Raw genomic sequence first — 22,919 nt, forward strand, 5'->3', positions numbered from 1 at the left:
GGGACGCGGGTTTGTGCCCCGGTCCGGGAAGATCCCACATGCCGCGGGGCAGCTGGGCCCGTGAGCCATGGCTGCTGAGCCTGCGTGGCCAGAGCCTGTGCTCCACGGCGGGAGAGGCCACAACAGTGAGAGGCCCGTGTACCACAAAAAAAAAAAAAAAGGCGATTGCTCCATTCAGAGGAACTTAAGATTTCATCTGACCTCCCTTTTAATAGCTAGCGTCTGTTTAAATGTCTTAGTGACCACGTTATATTTTACCTTATCCAGTTCATATTGTTTTATATTAGTGATTTTTTTTTTTTTTACTAAGTGACAAGATACATTTACTCGATTCATGAACCATTAATTTATGTGTCTGTCTGAGATTATGTACTCTTGGGGGCCATTTTGATTACCGAATTTATTTTCGATCATAAAAACATAGTCGTTAGGTATGTTCCAGGCGCTTTGAATATATTATCATCAGCATCAAAAGAGCCTACGAGGGAAGTGTTATTTTCCCATTTTGCAAAGGACGGAATCTCTGAGGCTGGGAACACCTGTGTGATGTGCCCAAGACAGGACAGTGTGAGAGTTGGCTTTGTCCTGACACCAAGCTCACCCCAAACCAGTGTCCTGTCCCTGCCATCTGCCTCCAGAGCAGTGGCTCTCAAAGTGTAGAGTCACCAGAAGGCCTTGTGAAAACAGCTTGCTGGACCCCACCCCAGTGCTTCTGAATCAACAGGTCTGGGGTCGGGCCTGAGAATGTGCATTTCCAGGTCCCCACGTTGCTGCTGATGCTGGGGGTGCCGGGATCCCACTGCGAGGAGCCCCTGGCCCAGAAGGAGGTTCGCTTTCGCTACTGACTTTTCCATTGTGATGATGACTGGCTCGCCTCGCACAGGGCCGTCTTCAAGTCAAGTTCCCGTGAAGTCTGGTTCTTCGCAGAAACTCAGTTCCTTGCTCCTTGGCGGCGTTTCTTTCACAGCCGTGTTTCCCCTTCCGGTCCAGCTTGCGCAGCTCTAAATGGGTCTTAGAAAAACGTCATCTTGGTCACAGCACTTTCTATTCAGAGAGCAAGCAAGACTCTTGTCTATGAACCAGTTCAGGTGCCTCGATCCGGCGTCGATCTCATGTCCCTGCCTGACGTTCGGATGGAATCGAACCTTCCTCTTCCGCACGGAGGCTCCGCTGCCCCGGTCCTCCGCCCACCAGTCCCCCGAAAGCCACGGCCATCTCCGGGGATGCCCAGCCCTGCCTTCGAGAGGCGGTGGCTACGGAGTGGCCGGTGTGTGCCAGGTGGGTCGTAGGCACTGGGCCGCCAGGTGAGCGAGAGGCGCGCAGGCCCCGCCCCAAGCCTCCGCAGGCCCCTGCGCCCCCCACCCCCGCTATGGGCCCTTCCTCCTCTCCAGCCCCGTCCCGCTTAGATTCCGGGTCCCGTTCTGCAGCCGGGGCTGCGGAGCGCCGTGCGGGACCCTCGCCCCGCGGCTCGGGGCTCCGTCCTCCCGGCCGCGGGACCTCAGCACCGCCTGGCCTTCCCGCCGGGTCCTCAGCCTCTCTCACTCTCGTTCTCCACGAACTGCCCCTTGCCCCTCACTTTACATTTCCCGACAGACAACCGAAGACCCGGGACGAGAGGCTTCTTCCGTGCCCTGCCGCCCAAACAAGAAAGGCACCCGTACCCGCTCCCACCCTTTCCTCCTGACGACGCATCATGCTGGAAGTCACAGCATCCCTTCCCACAGACGGTGTGTCCCTCCCCCTGTGCTGGGGCCTGCCCACTTCTCAGGCCAGTGCTACCTCCCCGCGCCCCACCCTGTCCCCTCCACGAGCATCTTTGCCCGCCTTGCAACGCGCTCCAGTGTGTCTGATCTACACAGCCCCTCCCCGATGTCTGTTATCTGCCCACAGCCGAGGACCCGTATTTCCCCCTCAGAAGCGCGTTTTTTCGAAGGGTTATCTTGTCTCACGGCCTCCCCGTTCTCACCTTTCCCTCTCCCCTCGGCTGGTGCGGTCCCCTCCCACCCCGCCACGGTCTCCGGAGACCCCAGGCTGCTGCTCACTGGCCCTCGCTCCTGCTCTGGTGTGGAACCCCAGGGTGCCACCTGTGCTCCGCGGGGGGAGGGGAGCATGATTCATACTCCCTAGTGACCCTGCTGCCAGAGTCACCAGTTCACATTTCACTGTTCTGCTCATTTCGTGCGTCCCAATGCGTCTCCCGTTTCACTTGTGCTGCCCTGTCCAATGACTGCTGAAGCCAAGCACATTTAAACAGATGGGCGCTGCTGGGCGTTCCCCCGTCTGCTGGTTCCTGCTCACTTCCAGGAACCCTGGATCCCAAATCTGGAGACGCTCTGCAGAAAATACTCTATTTAGTAAAATGTTGAAGTAACTTAGCTGAACTTTCACGAATTTCATTAGCTCCACCGTTGCCATGTGTGGCAACGGTGTGGCTCAGCGCCTGTGTGGAAAGCGGACGCTCGTAGGAGGTTTTCATCGTGATGACTTCATTTTGCCTTGGTTCTTTACTTTTGCAGTGACATTCCATCTGTAAACAACACAATCTTCAAAGCATGACAGAGTGTATTGATAAACTGCCCCTGAATGCCTGTGTTTACTTGTTAAACCTTCCCAGTCAGGTCAGAATCCATTAATGTTTCCAAAAACTCATGTAAATAATGCTGCTGTAGCATGCAAACAGTTTCCAGAGTATTATGAAAAATTTTAACTCATTTGTAAGTACACACATACGACTACTGCGATAAAGCAAATATTGCAATAAAGCGAGTCACACAACTTCTTTGGTTCCCCAGTGCATATAAAAGTTATGTTTAGGCTTCCCTGGTGGCGCAGTGGTTGAGAGTCCACCTGCCGATGCAGGGGACACGGGTTCATGCCCCGGTCCGGGAAGATCCCACACGCCGCGGAGCGGCTGGGCCCGTGAGCCATGGCCGCTGAGCCTGCGCGTCCGGAGCCTGTGCTCCGCAACGGGAGAGACCACAACAGTGAGAGGCCCACATACTGCCCCCCCACCAAAAAAAAAAAAGTTATGTTTACACTACACAGTAGTTTATTAAGTGTGTGCTAGCATTATGTCTAAAAAAACCTAAAATGTACACACCTTACTTAAAAAATTATGCTGTTGGAAAAATGGCGCCGATAGGTTTGCTTGATGCAGGGTGGCCACAAACCTTCAATCTGTAAAAATACACAATATCTGCAAAGTGCAATAAGACGAGGTGTGCCTGTAACGGAAAACAGTATCAGAATTGAGTACCGTGTAGACCCATTATCAGAGCGATTCCTGTGATGTGCTGCTGATGTGCATCGACTACTTTATGATATTCTCATCTCCATCGTTGACTCCTTCCTTACATGAACAAAGTAAAATACAATAGCTTTCCATGTAAGTCTCTTGGAGTGCTTTCTATCTTTTTTCCTTTTTTTGGCCATGCCCGCATGGCTTGCAGGATCTTAGTTCCCTGACCAGGGATTGAACCCGGGCCACGGCAGTGAAAGCCCAGAATCCTAACTACTAGGCCACCAGGGAACTCCCTCTATCTCTTCTTTTTAACACTAGCACTTAGAGATTTACTGGAAATTGCAACAATGGTGTTTTATGTTAGACACACAAATGTATTCCATGTAAATGTTTCAATTAAAAAATATAAAAATTTTCAAAGGAAAACATAACAACTATCCACACACTCATCACCCAAGATGAACAAATGTTAGCATTTTGTCATAGTTACTTTTGATTTTTTTCTAAAAAGAAAGGAACCATTGCAGATCAAGTTGAAATTCCACTTCCTATTGCTGTAGAAGAAATTACACCAAAACTTAGTGACTTAAAACCACCACTTTTTTTTTTTCATTGAAGTATAGTTGATTTACAGTGTTGTCCCGATCTCTGCTGTACAGCAAAGTGACTCGGTTTTACACCGATTCCATGGGGCAGGGGTTCAGAGCTCGCCCAGCAGGGAATGCTCGTCTCCGCTCCATGATGTGTGGCCTTGGGCAGGAAGGCTCAGATGCTTTCTAGTCCATTCTTCACAGTCGTCCTATATCTGGGCAACCATGTGAATGTCCCCTTGTGACCCTATCTTTCTAAAAACTAAGCACAGAAAGCAGTGGAGATGCAACGTCAGAACCAGGTGTTGTCAGTGCTCTTACATTATTATTTATGAAGCTAGGTTAGAAGGGAGCTGGCATTAATTAATCAAAGCATGCACATTTGACTTAGTTATACTATAGTACGTTCTAATCGTTAGTAGAAAGTACTCACATCTTACTTCATGTCACATTTTACAGTGTTTTTTTTTTTTTTTTTTTTTTTTTTTTTTTTTTGTTTATTTTATTTTATTTATTTTATTTTTTTTTTTTAATTTTTTAATTAGTTTCTGCTTTATAACAAAGTGAATCAGTCATACATATACATCTGTTCCCACATCCCTTCCCTCATGCATCTCCCTCCCTCCCACCCTCCCCATCCCACCCCTCCAGGCGGTCACAAAGCACCGAGCTGATCTCCCTGTGCTATGCGGCTGCTTCCCACTATCTATCTACCTTACGTTTAGTAGTGTATATATGTCCATGCCTCTCTCTCGCTTTGTCACAGCTTACCCTTCCCCCTCCCCATATCCTCAAGTCCATTCTCAAGTAGGTCTGTGTCTTTATTCCCGTTTTACCCCTAGGTCCTTCATGACTTTTTTTTTTTTTTTAAATTCCGTATATATGTGTTAGCATACGGTATTTGTCTTTCTCTTTCTGACTAACTTCACTCTGTATGACAGACTCTAGGTCTATCCACCTCATTACAAATAGCTCAGTTTCGTTTCTTTTTATGGCTGAGTAATATTCCATTGTATATATGTGCCACATCTTCTTTATCCATTCATCCGATGATGGACACTTAGGTTGTTTCCAGCTCCGGGCTATTGTGAATAGAGCTGCAATGAACATTTTGGTACATGTCTCTTTTGGAATTATGGTTTTCTCAGGGTATATGCCTAGTAGTGGGATTGCTGGGTCATATGGTAGTTCTATTTTTAGTTTTTTAAGGAACCTCCATACTGTTCTCCATAGTGGCTGTACCAATTCACATTCCCACCAGCAGTGCAAGAGTGTTCCCTTTTTTCCACACCCTCTCCAGCATTTATTGTTTCTAGATTTCTTGATGATGGCCATTCTGACTGGTGTGAGATGATATCTCATTGTAGTTTTGATTTGCATTTCTCTAATGATTAATGATGTTGAGCATTCTTTCATGTGTTTGTTGGCAGTCTGTATATCTTCTTTGGAGAAATGCCTATTTAAGTCTTCTGCCCATTTTTGGATTGGGTTGTTTGTTTTTTTGCTATTGAGCTGCATGAGCTGTTTATAAATTTTGGAGATTAATCCTTTGTCAGTTGCTTCATTTGCAAATATTTTCTCCCATTCTGAGGGTTGTCTTTTGGTCTTGTTTATGGTTTCCTTTGCTGTGCAAAAGCTTTGAAGTTTCATTAGGTCCCATTTGTTTATCTTTGTTTTTATTTCCATTTCTCTAGGAGGTGGGTCCAAAAGGATCTTGCTGTGATTTATGTCATAGAGTGTTCTACCTATGTTTTCCTCTAAGAGTTTGATAGTTTCTGGCCTTACATTTAAGTCTTTAATCCATTTTGAGCTTATTTTTGTGTATGGTGTTAGGGAATGATCTAATCTCAAACTTTTACATGTCCCTGTCCAGTTTTCCCAGCACCATTTATTGAAGAGGCTGTCCTTTCTCCACTGTACATTCCTGCCTCCTTTATCAAAGATAAGTTGGCCATATGTGCGTGGGTTTATCTCTGAGCTTTCTATTCTGATCCACTGATCTATCTTTCTGTTTTTATGCCAGTACCACACTGTCTTGATTACTGTAGCTTTGTAGTATAGTCTGAAGTCAGGGAGCCTGATTCCTCCAGCTCCGTTTTTCGTTCTCAAGATTGCTTTGGCTATTCGGGGTCTTTTGTTTTTCCAAACAAATTTTGCAATTTTTTGTTCTAGTTCTGTGAAAAATGCCAGTGGTAGTTTGATAGGGATTGCATTGAATCTGTAGATTGCTTTGGGTAGTAGAGTCATTTTCACAATATTGATTCTTCCAATCCAGGAGCATGGTATATCTCTCCATCTATTTGTATCATCTTTAATTTCTTTCATCAGTGTCTTATAATTTTCTGCATACAGGTCTTTTGTCTCCTTAGGTAGGTTTATTCCTAGATATTTTATTCTTTTTGTTGCAATGGTAAATGGGAGTGTTTTCTTGATTTCATTTTCAGATTTTTCATCATTAGTGTACAGGAATGCCAGAGATTTCTGTACATTAATTTTGTATCCTGCTACTTTACCAAATTCATTGATTAGTTCTAGTAGTTTTTCGGTAGCATCTTTAGGATTCTCTATGTATAGTATCATGTCATCTGCAAACAGTGACAGCTTTACTTCTTCTTTTCCAATTTGGATTCCTTTTATTTCCTTTTCTTCTCTGATTGCTGTGGCTAAAACTTCCAAAACTATGTTGAATAAGAGTGGTGAGAGTGGGCAGCCTTGTCTTGTTCCTGATCTTAGTGGAAATGATTTCAGTTTTTCACCATTGAGAACAATGTTGGCTGTGGGTTTGTCATATATGGCCTTTATGATGTTGAGGAAAGTTCCCTCTATGCCTACTTTCTGCAGGGTTTTTATCATAAATGGGTGTTGAATTTTGTCGAAAGCTTTCTCTGCATCTATTGAGATGATCATATGGTTTTTCTCCTTCAACTTGTTAATATGGTGTATCACATTGATTGATTTGCGTATATTGAAGAATCCTTGCATTCCTGGAATAAACCCCACTTGATCATGGTGTATGATCCTTTTAATGTGCTGTTGGATTCTGTTTGCTAGTATTTTGTTGAGGATTTTTGCATCTATGTTCATCAGTGATATTGGCCTGTAGTTTTCTTTCTTTGTGACATCCTTGCCTGGTTTTGGTATCAAGGTGATGGTGGCCTCGTAGAATGAGTTTGGGAGTGTTCCTTCCTCTGATATTGTTTGGAAGAGTTTGAGAAGGATGGGTGTTAGCTCTTCTCTAAATGTTTGATAGAATTCGCCTGTGAAGCCATCTGGTCCTGGGCTTTTGTTTGATGGAAGATTTTTAATCACAGTTTCAATTTCAGTGCTTGTGATTGGTCTATTCATATTTTCTATTTCTTCCTGATTCAGTCTTGGCAGGTTGTGCATTTCTAAGAATTTGTCCATTTCTTCCAGGTTGTCTGGAGGCTCAGATGCTTTCTAGTCCATTCTTCACAGTCGTCCTATATCTGGGCAACCATGTGAATGTCCCCTTGTGACCCTATCTTTCTAAAAACTAAGCACAGAAAGCAGTGGAGATGCAACGTCAGAACCAGGTGTTGTCAGTGCTCTTACATTATTATTTATGAAGCTAGGTTAGAAGGGAGCTGGCATTAATTAATCAAAGCATGCACATTTGACTTAGTTATACTATAGTACGTTCTAATCGTTAGTAGAAAGTACTCACATCTTACTTCATGTCACATTTTACAGTGTTTAAAATACATTCGCCTTTATTCCCTCAGTTGAAGCTTCATGAAAATAAAACCTGATAAGAATCTTAAGTTCATATTTTGTATGAATCAAATAGAATACTTAATAATAAAATGCTTTAGAAACCGTATAGAGCTAGCAACATGCCCATGGCTATTAAGACTCATGGTCCAGTTTTTCTGTGATCTAGTTTCGTACTGCAATCCTGCCCCATGCGTATCTCGTCGGTGACCCTGTTCCCTTGGCTTCCACCTCATCTCTGTGTGTCAAAATACAACCAGATCTTCACGGCCCGGCTCCAACACTGCCTCCTCCAAAAGCCTTTCCTGGCATGTACTTCCCAGCTGGACTGCATCTCTCTCTGCTTTGTGCTTGCGTAGCATTCTGTGTTTCTCTTGTGAGATTTCAACACATTCCACCTTGTATTCTGTTTCACATACTGCATCACCGGTGCTCAGCTGGGAGCTTCGAGCAAACCGGAGCCTAGTCCTGCTCCCTTCTCACTGCACGACAACATGCCTGGCGCCGGGAGCCTCCTGGACAAGTCTTTTCACTGTGCTTAGCTGCCTGTGCTGCTCTCAGGCTGGGCAGAGTACAAGATCCGGACGTGGGCTTCCCTGGTGGCACAGTGGTTGAGAGTCCGCCTGCCGATGCAGGGGACATGGGTTCGTGCCCCGGTCCGGGAAGATCCCACATGCCGCAGCGCGGCTGGGCCCTTGAGCCGTGGCCGCTGAGCCTGTGCGTCCGGGGCCTGTGCTCCGCAACGGGAGAGGCCACAGCAGTGAGAGGTTCGCGTACCTCAAAAAAAAAAAAAAAAAAAAAAAGATCCGGACGTGCCTTCAGTGTGGCCATATCTGGCAGGACAGAGGACTGTCCCCTGGCTTACCTAAAGTCACCCAAAGCCCCCCAGTTTAGCGAGAGGACTCCGGCTTCTGACAGGGGCGTTTCCCGGGACTCACACCATCCCGGGACCGTGGGGCTCGTCGGTGAGGGCTGCACTATCCAGTTTGGAGCAGATGTGGATCGAGAAGAGACACAAGAAAGAGAAAAAGACTTGACGGCGGCAAGGCCGTTCAGGCCTTTTCTAGGATGGGTGCCAACCTCCGGTTTAAGAATTAAGTAATTAAAATAAATGAACGTCCGTCTCATCTCCAGCTTCACTTGTAAGCACTGCAGTGACAGTGGCTGGAGCATCTCTGCCTCCCAGGGACACCGGGAGGGACAGACCAAGTGGGTGCACGTTATTTTCTGAGTGGCTCGCTTTGGAAGTCTGGCACCTAATGCTTCCCCAAGTGGGTTGGTGGGCAGCACTGTGAGAAAGACCACGTGGTCACCTTACACCTTGGTGGCAGCGTCTCTCTCCAGAAACTTATCAGACCAGACCTGGACCTTTGATGTGGCATGACGCGGGGTCTCACAAACAGCCAGATCCACGTGAGTGCAGCCAGTCAGCACCACCGCCCTTCGGAAATGCCCTGTCATTTCGACATAAGAAGTGCAGTCTTAGCAATGATCTGTTTTCCTGCTGTTTAACCTACTCTGAGCCAATAAAAAGACCAAACAGTCAAGGTGACACTCTACTGTAGAACCTTCCTTCCTTTGCAAAACAAACATAATTTTAGGACCAAGATGCATACCTCTTGTACTCAAGCAGTTGGTTCTAAGAGCAATATAAAACTAGAGTAATGCTTGAAGAGAACGCAAAAGTATGGTGTGATACCAACATTTTTTTAACGTTATACCAGTAGCAGAAAATTTTACTGCAAGCATGAGGCAATATTCAGTTGGCAAGAATATGATGGAAGTAGCTCACTTACTGAAAAGAGAGCGCTTAATGAAGTCTAAGTAATTATTAAACATATGTTTAAAGAAAAATGCCAAGGGTTTAAAAAAAAATCTCAGAACAAGAGAGTTTTGGATATTTGCTGCAGAATACATCTATCCAAGTAAAAGTAGTTAAAGAATGATCTCTTGCACCTGCTTAAATGAAGAACGTATATTCCAGCAACTTTTTTTTTACATCTTTATTGGAGTATAATTGCTTTATAATGGTGTGTTAGTTTCTGCTTTATAACAAAGTGAATCAGTTATAAATATACATATGTTCCCATATCTCTTCCCTCTTGCGTCTCCCTCCCTCCCACCCTCCCTATCCCACCCCTCTAGGTCCAGCAACTTTTGAAAACTGCATTTCTTTGTATGAGGCTGCAAGGGTGGCAGGTCGGGGCATATGGGGTGTCAGAGGGGGTGGACTCAGGAGTTAGACGTTTCAGGTCAGCCTCCTCCCCACCTGCTGACGAGCATGTAACCTCCAGCTGGTTTCCTCATCTTCCTAATCTCAGTTTCCTCATCTGTAAGATGAGGGTAATAATCATGTCGACCTCACAGGGTTGCTGGGAGGATTAAATGAGATGGTGTACACGATGAACTGAAAGCTTGACTGTAGGGTACTCAGTAAATGTTAGGGGTCAGTAAAAATAAGTTTCAGCCACTAGATTCCAGATGTGAAGCCTGCCAGAGTACCTACGATGAGACATCATCTCTGTATTTATTCACCTGAACACCTGGATGTGTAGACTCAAATGGCCAGGTTGCTGAGCGGTTGTATTGCTGTGTCTTGCTTATTTGGTTAATGTGTGTTCAAGGCACTACCCTCCCTGACATCTGCTTTAAGGAGCCTTAAAACAGGGTCTTCATGAAGTCCATCTACATTTTTTTTGTTTGTTTCAATAGCTCCAAGTAATCATAGGAAAAACAATTTGTTTTTAAAATGTAGTAAGAAGCACAGATTTTCAGTGTGGGACCTCGAACAACTAATGGTAATGTGGTCTTGGGTCCATGAGGAACTAGAATGGCAATCCTGGATGACACGTTAATTGTGCCCTGGAACCAACAGAGTCGACGTGCATCTCAGTCCTGGGAAAGGAGCTGAGATGCCTTTCAAGCCTTCCTTCTAACACCCCCAACACCTGGACAAGGGCAGTTCCGGGCATCTTAAGGACTTTGGGAAATACACTGTGTGTGTGTGTGTGTGTGTGTGTGTGTGCTAGAAATAGTGTTCAGAGTAATATAGATTACAAAGTTTGTTCTGCGCTTTGGGTCAAATATTATAATTATAAACTCAGCAGTCACAACAGGGAAACACTTGCAGAGCAGTGTTCTCCAGGTGGAGTTTAGTCAATAACCCCATTGTCCCAGACTTCCTTGAAGTGCTCTAACCAAAAATCCTGGCCCAGACTCTCCTGAGATTGTTTTCTCAAGGCTCTTTTCCTGATTCTAATCAATTGGAAATGTTATGAAAATAATTCTATTGTCAAATCCCACTTATTCCTGCTCCCAAATACAAACCACCGAGAGAACAAAAAATAAACAGAGTGAACACAAGACACAAACGGAGGAAGAGGCCATCTGCAGAGGCTGCTGAGAAAGCTTAGTTTTGGCACAAAGACTTTAATTTTATTGAAGTATAATTGATTTACAAAGTGGTGTTAATTTCTACTGTACACAAAGTGATTCAGTTATACATATATATATATTCTTCTCCATTATGGTTTATCACAGGATACTGAATATAGTTCCCTGTGCTCTACAGTAGGACCTTGTTGTTTATCTATCCTGTATATACTAGTTTGCATCTGCTGACCCCAAACTCCCAATCCTTCCCTCCCTTCCCCCCCACCTTGGCAACCACAAGTCTGTTCTCTATATCGGTGAGCGTGTCTCTGTTTCGTAGATATGTTCGTTTGTGTCGTATTTTAGATTCCACATCTGAGAGATATCATGTGGCATTTGTCTTTCTCTGTCTCATTTACACTTAGTATGATCATCTCTAGGTCCATCCATGTTGCTGCAAATGGTGTTATTTCATTCTTTTTTTATGGCTGAGTAATATCCCATTGTATATATACACCACATCTTCTTTACCCATTTGATGGACATTTAGGTTGTCTCCATGTCTTGGCTATTGTGAATAGTGCTGCTATGAACATTGGGGTGCATGTATCTTTTCAAATTATAGTTTTGTCTTGATAGATGCCCAGGGGTGGGATTGCAGGATCATATGGCAACTCTATTTTTAGTTTTTTGAGAAACCTCCATACTGTTCTCCATAGTGGCTGCACCAATTTACATTCCCACCAACAGTGTAGGAGGGTTCCCTTTTTGGCACTCCCTCTCCAGCATTTGTTATTTGTAGACTTTTTAATGATGGCCATTCTGACCTGTGTGAGGTGGTACCTCATTGTAGTGTTGATTTGCATTGCTCTAATAATTAGTGATACTGAGCATCTTTTCATGTGCCTCTCGGCCATCTGTATGTCTTCTTTGGAGAAATGTCTATTTAGATCTTCTGCCCATTGTTCAGTTGAGTTGTTTGCTTTTTTGTTATTGAATTGTAGGAACTGATTGCATCATTTGCAAATAGTTTCTCCCAGTCCATAGGATGTCTTTTCATTTTGTCTTTGGTTTCCTTTGCTGTGCAAAAGCTTTTAAGTTTGATTAGGTCCCATTTGTTTATTTTTGCTTTTATTTCTATTGCCTTGGGAGACTGACCTAAGAAAAACATTGGTGTGATTTCTGTCAGAGAATGTTTTGCCTAGGTTCTCTTCTAGGAGCTCTATGGTGTCTTGTCTTATATTTAAGTCTTTAAGCCATTTTGAGTTTATTTTTGTGTATGGTGTGAAGGGTGTGTTCTAGCTTCATTGATTTACATGCGGCTCTCCAACTTTCCCAACACCACAGCTGAAGAGAGTGTTTTTCTCCATTGAATATTCTCTGGCACGGAGAATTTTTTTTTTTCTTTTTTTTTTTTGCGGTACGCGGGCCTCTCACTGCTGTGGCCTCTCCCGTTGCGGAGCACAGGCTCCGGATGCACAGGCTCAGCGGCCGTGGCTCACGGGCCCAGTCACTCCGCAGCATGTGGGGTCTTCCCGGACCGGGACACGAACCCTTGTCCCTTGCATCTGCAGGCGGACTCTCAATCACTGCGCCACCAGGGAAGCCCCCTTGGCACAGAGATTTTTGTTTGTTTGAGTCAGTTTGCCATTTTTAAACTTCGTGGTCATTTGTTGACTTATGCTGACAATAACTTCTTCTTTTCTTATTGGTCTATATAATGTTCTGTGTCTCTTCTAAAATTTCTCATTGTGTCAGTATTTTGTTTCTTTCCTAATCTAATAGTAATTGTTTTACTGATATGAGTCACCTGGTGTTTCTAACATTCATTCCATGTTCACAGGACAGAAAATATCAGAACAGGAAAGCACAGACCCTCAAGACTGTCTGTTCAGTATCCTGAGTTTTGACGTGTGAACAAAACTAAGGCTCAGAAAATTCTAGACTGATGTGTCAAAGTCAAAAAAGTGTAATAGGATTAGAACATGGCTTTTTAATATGCATGTCACAATCAATGATTTTTTTAGAAGATTAAAAAAGATGTGTGTTAAAGTGGAAAAATACCAAAGATTTAAATTCTGTAGGCCAGTTTTTATACTCCAGAGAAGTCAATTTTTATGTGGCACTGTTGCTGGTGTTTCTTCAGTTTGGCTGCCTGTGTCATAAGAGTGTGTTCTATTAGAAAGTATGGGCTTTGGCAGACTTTAAAAGGTGTACATGGCACCCTATGTTCTGACTAGATTATGAAAATCTTTGGCAACTGTAGTTTCCAAAAGGAGAAAAGGTATTTGAAACACAGAAAGTGAAATCTAGAAAGATGTAATAGGCCTCCTCTATCCTAGAATTCCTCTTCAAGGAATGCCTGATGGACAGTAATATGTATCAGAGATCCTTAACATCTCAAGATGACAGACTTTTAAAATTTCTACATCAGGCCCTCATATGGGAGGTGGGAGAAGGGGAGTCTTTCTCTCCAAAGGACAGAGGAGATCACGTGTTGACTTTTCTCAAAGGGGATGGTTAAGCTCATTGTGAGATTTATTATTATTATATTATTATCATTATTTTTTTTTTAATTTTTTTTTTTTGCGGTACGCGGGCCTCTCACTGCTGTGGCCTCTCCCGTTGCGGAGCACAGGCTCCGGACGCGCAGGCTCAGCGGCCATGGCTCACGGGCCCAGCCGCTCCACGGCATGTGGGATCCTCCCGGACCGGGGCACGAACCCGCGTCCCTTGCGTCGGCAGGCGGACTCTCAGCCACTGCGCCACCAGGGAAGCCCCCGTGGTGCCTCTTGTTGCCGGTGAAGTCACCTGTTCTGGGTGATCATTGCAGACTCTTGGGCTTCCTGTCTCGTCTCTGGGTCTTGCTCTCACCTCCTTGGAATCTCGTTCTGTCCCGGGACCAGGGCTTCTGCTCTGGACCTCTCCACTGCAACCTTCCAGACTCTTCCTCTAGCTTTTAGAACTTCTTCCTCCCTGTTGTGAGCTCTCTCGATGCCTCTGGTTTCCTGGATAAGAAACTCTGTCCCTGCAGGACCTGCGCCCCCTTCCCCACTGGGGGGCGCAGACACAAGTGGTTCTTCGGCTTCAAACCTGAGCCTGGCGCCTCCACTGCTGAAGGCAGATCTGAACCTCATTGGCCCGCACGCTTCTGTCCTTGAGCCTAGGCTGCCCATTGCCCTGCTCAGTACCCTTCTTTCCCCCTTTTTTTCCCTTCTAAATGCAACTCATTGTTGAAGGATCTGTTTAGGTCCCACCTTCTTCACGAATCTGACTGCTCTGGGTCCCAGCAGTCCTTTCTTTCCCTGAGGCCCTCGTGCATTTATAGTCAATCCCATTCCATTTAGACCTCAATTCCTCTGCATTTGCTGCCCATGGATTGGTCCTGGCTCTCTAAGCCGTGTAATAAGCTCCTCACAGAGGCAGAAGCAAAGCCTGCTTATCACTGGTATTGCTCCCAGCCTCATCTGCATGAAGCCAGGCACACCACTGGAAGCTGTAAATACCTGATGATTAGTTTTCATACCTGCAGCTCATCGTGATGGTTCATACAGATCAGAAAAGCATTAACTTTTTGGTATTAAGATACCCAAATAATGCTCTCGGGTCATATTAAAGAAATTTTCATTAAAATTAGACTTAATAATGACATCCTTCCCCCTCAAGGAGACCCAAGCCAAATGATTTTCTTTATGATTACACTATTTTTAACCATTATTAGGCTCTGTGATGGCGGCTTGTTGATTAGAAATGGAATCCATCCCTGGGGGTCAACGTGTGATTGTCTAGCCAGTGCTAAATGTAGCCAGAGGCACCCTACACCCAGTGGTCAAACCAAAGGCACACTGGAGTCAAATACTGTGATGTCCTCTAAACTTAGAATCTCTCACGTGAGAATTTGTTCAAGAAGGCTAAACAAGACATCTATGGCAAAGCCAGCTGCTGGTCATCAGGGGTCATTCCCTGTGGTTTCAGGAGCGGGCAAGCCCCCTCCTGAGGTCCTAAGTCTCTTGCATCCCTGCATTATTTTTACCTTATTTCCTACCTTTGGCCTTTGTACATTGAAGATATTCTGTTACTCTGGTTCTAAGGATAATTTAGAAATCAAAGCTTGAGCATAGATCTGATAATGACCTGCTCCAGCATTTTATCATTACAACTCAAGTTAACATAATGTCTGTTTGAATTTTAATGACTAGGAAAACCTAAAAAAATCACTTGGTTGGAAGCTCTTCGAAAGTATCTAATTAGGCTAGAGTTGTGCTTTCTGCAAAATGAAGCAATGTGATCCCTTCCAGCATTCCATGAACAGTTGTTTGAATCTTTTATCAGATTGGCTTTCTGCTCATGCCAAGGGGAGTAATTCTCTTTGTGTAAAAATGACTTGAAATTTAAATAAAAGTGACTTTAAAAGAAAATTAACAGCATGGGTACACCTGGATTTATGAGCATTTAAAAATAACTTTAAATATGTACACTTAGGGGAAAAAAAGGAGATGCTTCACTTGTTGGTAGATTGCCTTAGGACAGACGTAAATGCTTGTGTCTTTGATTCAAACTTAGTTAAATCTGACAAGAGAAGGGTTTTAGGTCTCCCTGGTAACTACAAACAGCTTTTAGTACTTTATTTCAGGAAAAAGGCTTCAGCCTATGACGTTCATTGGCTTTGGTACATGCCAACCTCTCTCTAGACACAAAAACATATCTCAGACCCAGAGCTGTTTTGGCAGCAGGCAGCGAGCTCAGAGCCGATTAGGAAGCACCAGCCCCGGGAGGCAGGGGTCTGACTCCTGACTGTACGTGCAAGAGTCAAAACCAAGACCTTCCATCCTTGTGACTGCAGTGTCTGTTCCCTACTGGGAACCTAAATGTGTGTGTGTGTGTGCATTTCTTTTACAGGTATGTAATTTGTTTATATTAATTTATTTTGTGCTTTTGAAAGATGGCAGGCTCCCAGTCCTAAAAAGAGAAACTAGGCTAGGTATTTCAAGCGGGAAGGGATTGAATAAAAGGATTTGGGTTTGAGCTGTTTTGGAAAGGCTAGAAAAGCAAGGAAGGACAGCTCCTGCAGAGCCCCTGCCCTGCTCCACAGCATTACAGAGCCTGTGGGTCCTGTCCATTTGCCCCTGTGTAGCCGGGGAGTGGTTAAAAGCACTGACTATTGTCATTGCTACAGTTGGAGCCAATGCCGCTGCCGCAGCCAGAAGCAGAATCCCCACTACCTGCCTTCTGATCTTGCACCAGCGCCCCCTACTGGCAGAACTTAAACAGAACCCCTGCTTGCAAGGATTCTAAGAATTGTAGTTTCCACTCCTCCAGCATCTGAGATGCAAAACAAAGTATAGAGGACTGACAATATGTGGTCTGGATGGTATCATAGTGCTTTAGAAACTAAGTTATCATAGCACTTTAACCACTTAAACATTTATTTTAAATTAACTTTATTGTGATACAAAATACAAAAAAATCCTTTTTGACAATTTCTTTTATGGGAGAGTGAAAAAGATCACTGTTTTTTTAAATAAATTTATTTCTTATTTATTTATTTATTTTTGGCTGCATTGGGGTCTTTGTTGCTGTGCGCGGGCTTTCTCTAGTTGCGGAGAGCGGGGGCTACTCCTCGTTGTGGTGCACGGGCTTCTCATTGCGGTGGCTTCTCTTGTAGCGGAGCATGGCCCCTAGGCGTGTGGGCTTCAGTAGTTGTGGCTCGCGGGCTCTAGAGCACTGGCTCAGTAGTTGTGGCGCATGGGCTTAGTTGCTCCATGGCATATGGGATCTTCCCGGACAAGGGATCAAACCCGTGTTCCCTGCATTGGCAGGCGGATTCTTAATCGCTGTGCCACCAGGGAAATCCAAGATTACTGGTTTTATATTGGAGAATATCTTTGTGTTTAAAGAGTACTTAGGGGTATTTTAATTCACACAATTCAAAAGCAGCTAAATATGTTCATAAAAGGATAGCTCTCGGGCTTCCCTGGTGGCGCAGTGGTTGAGAGTCCGCCTGCCAATGCAGGGGACACAGGTTCGTGCCCCGGTCTGGGAAGATCCCACATGCTGCAGAGCGGCTAGGCCCGTGAGCCATGGCTGCTGAGCCTGCGCGTCCGGAGCCTGTGCTCTGCAAGGGGAGAGGCCACAACAGTGAGAGGCCCGCCTACCGCAAAAAAAAAAAAAGGATAGCTCTTGCTGGGCCTTGCTGTGTCATCTATGAAAAGCATTCCTTTATCTTTAGTTAACCAAGTTATCTGAAGCTCAGCTGGAGGAAGCAAATTCTACTCTTTGAGAGGTTATATTTGACACTGGCTGACATTTTTCTGTGTCAAAATGCTTTCTCTGGCAGTTAAATCACCTGTTTGACCTCTGAGATTTTATATACTTTAATTGCATCCTTTATATGTTTAATTCTAATGGGAAATTATTTCAGATAAATAATCATCTGCAAGTTTACTTAAAATGAAATTGCTGTGCTTTGGAAAACCAGTACCTACATTGACAATAAATCTCTTTTAAGTTACTACTACTATGCATATATGTGTATATTCTTACTTCTTTAATCTCCATAAATCTTTTCAGTAAGTCTGTGAAGTGAGCCAGCTACTACTGACCCCAGTTTTTTTTTCCAGCTATGTTAGTCGACAGATCATTAGCTGTAGAACCAAGACAAGTCAGGTTCTATAAATAAATATTATTACAGTTTGCTTATGAATATGTATCTATAAGACTGCTCACAATTCCTATTCCAACAACATTAATTTTCTCATCATGCTACAGTCTAGAGCAGTGGTCTTCACACTGGGGCAAGCATACCATTTGGAGGTGTGCAGAGAAACTCACAAGGTAGAGGGCCTGGCTACTTTGAAGGGAATCAGTTTTCAGAGCCTCAATGCACATATGTCCAAAATGGATCTGTCTGAGGATATGTGCATGATGAGGATACAGGTCTTTTCCTAATATCGTTCTCCTCCTTTGCGGAAGGACTCCTACCTCTCTTCCATCTTACTATGATGTATTGACCTGGGGTTTTAAAACCTGTGGGGAACCAAATTGTGGGACAGTTTGGAATATTGGTAAGAAAGTAACTAAGAAAGAAAGTAAATGACCCGAATGATTTGATTAAACAACTTTTTGTAAGTCTGGTGGTTTCCATTTCTTTCCTGACAGCAAGACTGTAGGAGTCTTAAATGGCATGTTGGTTAATAGAAAAGTTAAAAATAATTTTGATGATAGATTGTTCTGTAAATCTTGGCATTGAGAAGGAAGCAAAAGAATTGAGTAACAATACTGTAATAAAACTCTCTCCGTTCCCATTAATTTATTTATACAGACAAGTTTTCTTGGCACATAAATTTATAAAAATGAAAAACAGGAATAGAATAGATGTTGAGCCCTAACTCATTCTAGTAATAAATAATCTTCAACCACAGATTACATGAACTAAGTGCAAAACCCCGGGCTTTTTTAACATTCTTCTAGAAAAGGGGCAGTGCATTTCCAACAAAATTTTACTTCTGAGTAATAATTCTTTTTCAAGATTCATCATATGTTATGTTTTTGTCAATTGTGTTCTAAAAGTAACTGTTATAACCCAATCAGAAAGGATTCTAATAGTTAGAAACATTGTCACAGAAAAAAATGTTAATTAAACATCAATTTATGTACATAATTTATTATGTGCAGAAGTATTTATTTACCTGTGCATTAACATAATACACATTAACACAAAACACAATATTTTCTACATAAAATATTAGGATATATGTATGTGGGAATGAAAATAAGAATTCAAAGAGAAAAGAGATTAGTGTCAAATTTTAGGCTATTGAAGAACTTGTTTTCACTGGATGATGGTAGGCGTCACGTGGCTATAGTACTTTATCAGATACAGTTGAAAGAATGACTTTAAAATGTCAGCATTTGTAGTGTACTGAAAATTACATCCATGGCAGATAGTGAAACTGATAAAGAAGACGTTTATATATCACTGTAAAAATACCTATGTGATACACTTAAAATTTTTATTTAAGGAGCATATGAGCAAAAATGTTTAAGGATCATTGGTCTGGACAGATGCTCAGGTGTCTTGAGGGTAAGCATTGCCACATGTCTCCGTCTCCCATGTGTTTTCTTTGTTTTCCCAGTTTGACCTCGTGTGTGTCAATGCTTGGATGCTGGACCTCACACAAGCCATCCTAAACCTGGGCTTCCTGGCCGGGGCATTCACCTTGGGCTATGCAGCGGACAGGTAAGCATGGGTATGGCAGCCAGTTTACATCTAGACAATGATGTGTACCTATGGAGAGGAAGGTGTTTCATGTTAACTATTAGAAAAGTATTCTTGCTAATTTTGGGAAAAAATCTGAATTCCTCCACTTATGACATTCATACCTGTTTGGCTGCACTAATTCCTTCCTTCGTAAACTTCCTCTCCTCACCCCTTGAACTGTACAGATGGTTGGGGCTGCTCCCCTTGGGTCTGAATGCCTCTGAGAGGAAACACAGAGCAGCAAGGCCGTGACTTCATGGCGGGGCCCATGGCGGGCTGGTTGGATGCTGTGGAGGTGATTCCATGGGCTTCAGTAACTCGCTGATCACGGTTTGATTAATTTCGTCATAAGGTCGCCCCCTTACAAATTTGTTTCATTTAATTAAAACCAATTTTTGTATCTATTCTACAAATGAAAAACTCTGCAAAGAAAAAAGTTTTCCAAAAACCATGAAAAGAATTTGATCTATTCTTGAACATCCATAAATACCCCAGTTAATGGCAGACACAAAGTGAGTGTATATATTCAAGACAGTCGTGCTCTCTCTTCAGATATCCCCGTTTCAGACATTGTTGATGTAGGTTATTGTGCTCCTGTTTAACTGTTCCTCTATCCCAGTTCTAAGGATGAACATACTTGCAGTGATTTAACAATTCTCTCCATCCTCCATGTCTGGCTTACTGTTGTTCCCAGCACTCCAGCCCAGCGTCAGTGGGTCGTAGTGCTCGCAGTGGGTGGGGCTGGGAGCGCCTCTTGCAGAGCTGAGAACAGCAGTTAATTGGAGAATTCAAGACAAAATGCCCCCAATCCTGTAGGCAGTTGGTGGTCTGCATTTGACCAGACCAGGGCTTCAAAATGGGTGGACCCTTTGGCTCCTGTCCCTTCCCCTGTCCCTGTCCCATGCCCTCCTCGGCATGTGACTTTCTCCTTAATCCTCTGTGTCTGGTGCTCTTTCCCTCTCTTTCGTCTGTGTCTTCCCTACTGTTTCTCCTTACAGCCTTTTCAATTCCTTTTTCCTTCCTTAATTTTCCCCACACAACCCTCTCTTTCCTAACTGGCTGCCATTTGGAATTGAGTTATAGATTTTCAATATGTATTTCTTTCATTTTGTTGTTATGCTTCCTAATTTAAGCATTAGGTTTTGCTTCTTCGGCATGTTTCTCTTTCACAGCCAATCAATGTATCTTCCAACTAAAGTAACTTGACTAAAGGAGGGGGCTTTTCCTACCTGTGTTCCAGGAGGGGCTGAGCATCTGTCCTCAGATGTGACCCGGTCCTTTGGGGAAGAAGACAGAGCCGTGAATAATGCTGCCTCACCTCGGGGCTGACCGTCTTTCAGCTCCTTCAGTCTCTTATATTCTTGAAGGAACAGACAGAAGCAATTTAGTAGGTCATGTATCTGTGAGAGGAGAGTGAGAAAGGCAGAGAGTGAATTTAAAAACCTAGGGAAACCGAGACTACTTGTGTCTCCACTCTGAAGCAAGATGCTGTGTGAATTTGATGGAAATTTCTACGGGAAAATGTCTTTGAATCAAATCTCTCAAAGGTCATGGATGACAGGGCTTCACCAGCCAATAATCTGGCACAGCTATACTGAACCCCTTAGCATCAGACTCTCAGAATATTGCCTGCGGTGACCTGTGTCTTTTGCCTAAGTGCTTTAATAATGGCTACGTAAATGGTGAAAGTAAAACACAAAACTTAAGAACAAATCACATTTATTGTGAACTTGATAGTTTGTAAAGAGCTTTCACATTCGCGTCTCAGTTTGGTCTCTACAACCTCACCGTAGAAAAGATAAAAGAAAAAAAATCACAAGCAAACAAACAAAACCTGCGTCTTGAATTGCTTAAGAAATTCACCCAAAGTCGCATGACTGGTGGATGGTTGAGCCAGAAGGCCAGACCTCCTGGCTGTCAGGACCATTTTAGCTTCTTTCTGTCCCTTTCTCCTCTGACCCCACCCACAGAAATGCTAGGAAGTGTCCAAGCTGTGCCACTGGAGTGACTATGGGAAAAGAACGTTGTGATGGAGAGGCGTTGTGATGGAGGGGGTCATCTCTTTGGAAACTGCATTCCCAAAGGATGCATTCCATGCCTTAAATTTTGTAATGTCATTTCAGAGGCATATGTTTTTATTTGCCCTGGCTTTGCTATAAAACAAAGCGTAGCATTTTCAGCAATCCTTGATGTGGTAATAATGAACCTATAAAGGACACAAGTTCTGCACTTAAACTTCCTTTAACAACACTTCCAGTGAGAGTCTTCTCATTGTGTTGAAGAAAACGTTCAAGGTAACCTCATCCTTTCTCTTTCTCAAAAAGGTACGGCCGAATGGTCATTTACTTAATATCCTGTTTCGGTGTTGGCGTTGCTGGTGTTGTGGTGGCATTTGCACCCAATTTCCCTGTGTTTGTGGTCTTCCGCTTCCTACAAGGCGTGTTTGGAAAGGGGACATGGATGACTTGCTACGTGATTGGTAAGACCTGGCTATGCCTCCTCGTCTGTTTGAGAACCAGGGTTAGGTGGGTGAGAAGTGCCGCTGGTCAGCCTTCCTCCTGCGAGTGTGGTGAGGCTTCATTGCTGCAACGTTATTTCTGCAAATAGGAGGATGCAGGGGCAAGATGCTGACTCTTTAGAAATTAAAGTTCCATCTTGTTTTGGGAACCAAATATGACTCTCGCCAAATACTGGGGTGAACCACTTTCTAGCACGGCCATACTGTTATCACATGGTTTCTTGCTTTGTTTTCTTAGAGATTAATCTTTAGAAAAACTTCAGTAGTTCCTCGAAACTTTTTTTTTTTTTTGGCTGTGCCATGTGGATTGTGGGATCTTAGTTGCCTGACCAGGGACTGAATCCAGGCCCTCAGCAGTGAAAACACAGAGTCCTAACCGCTGGACCACCAGTGAATTCCCCCTCGAAACATTTTTAAAGCATTTTCCATGTATATCTGTGATACAGTTTGAGGTAACATTGCTGTGCTCTCAAATATTATTTCCTTAATTCGATTCCTTCCGCACAAGTGGAGAACTTTTTTGCCGTGCAGGAGATATGACCTGAAAATGAGAAGTTCATTGGTAACCCTTTGCTACCTTCCATATCTAGAAAGTTGGACGTCTGAGTGTGAAGGAAAGAAAAACTTCTCTTTGCTCCTATTACTGGGGAAGGTCCTGGCTGCTACCTTTCCAGTAGTGTCTGGAATAGGCACCCACTCAAAGTCGTGGTGGATCTGTGACCAGGGAAATGTGAAACCTCCTCTTTGATTATCACCCCAGATCTGTGGGCTTTCACTCACTTCTGTTACTGCTGGACAGCCCCTCTTTGGGGTGCCCACTTTGGGGGCCCTTTGAAGATCTTTTTGTGGGCGAGGAAGGAGAGAGAGAGAGCTGGGGGGACTGATGGTTGATGGCTGGAGTAGAAGGGATAACTTTGGACCATGAAGCGTTTTTAAGGAGACCCCAGTCTGTGTGAGTTTTCCTAGTTGTGATCTTAGGGCAGCAATAAGGTAACATACGCCAGGATGATCAGAATGGAATTAGGGACAGATAGAAACAGATCAGCGGGAGGGGAGGGGAGGAAAGGATGCCAGCAGTAAAATTCCTCATGTGATTTTAAAAGAAATATCACACAAATGAAAGGTCCAGCACTGTGGAGAGAATTATCATTTGATAGAAACTATCTTGTGATAGTGAAAAATTTATCTGTAGAATCTAATGTTCAT

At 43.8% G+C, this 22,919-nt stretch overlaps 1 protein-coding gene across 1 annotated transcript in view; it reads left to right on the plus strand.

Moving 5' to 3' along the window:
• SLC22A3 (solute carrier family 22 member 3) overlaps positions 1–22,919 on the plus strand; it is a 93,684-nt gene that overhangs the window by 17,669 nt on the left and 53,096 nt on the right. Inside the window, exons 2-3 of the mRNA XM_081250467.1 lie at positions 19,071–19,174; positions 21,520–21,674. Coding sequence (XP_081106593.1) covers positions 19,071–19,174; positions 21,520–21,674 — 259 coding nt within the window. The remainder of the gene's footprint in view (positions 1–19,070; positions 19,175–21,519; positions 21,675–22,919) is intronic.

Source organism: Mesoplodon bidens (genome assembly GCF_964165515.1).
Source record: "Mesoplodon bidens genome assembly, chromosome: 12".
Classification (NCBI taxonomy): Eukaryota; Metazoa; Chordata; class Mammalia; order Artiodactyla; family Ziphiidae; genus Mesoplodon; species Mesoplodon bidens.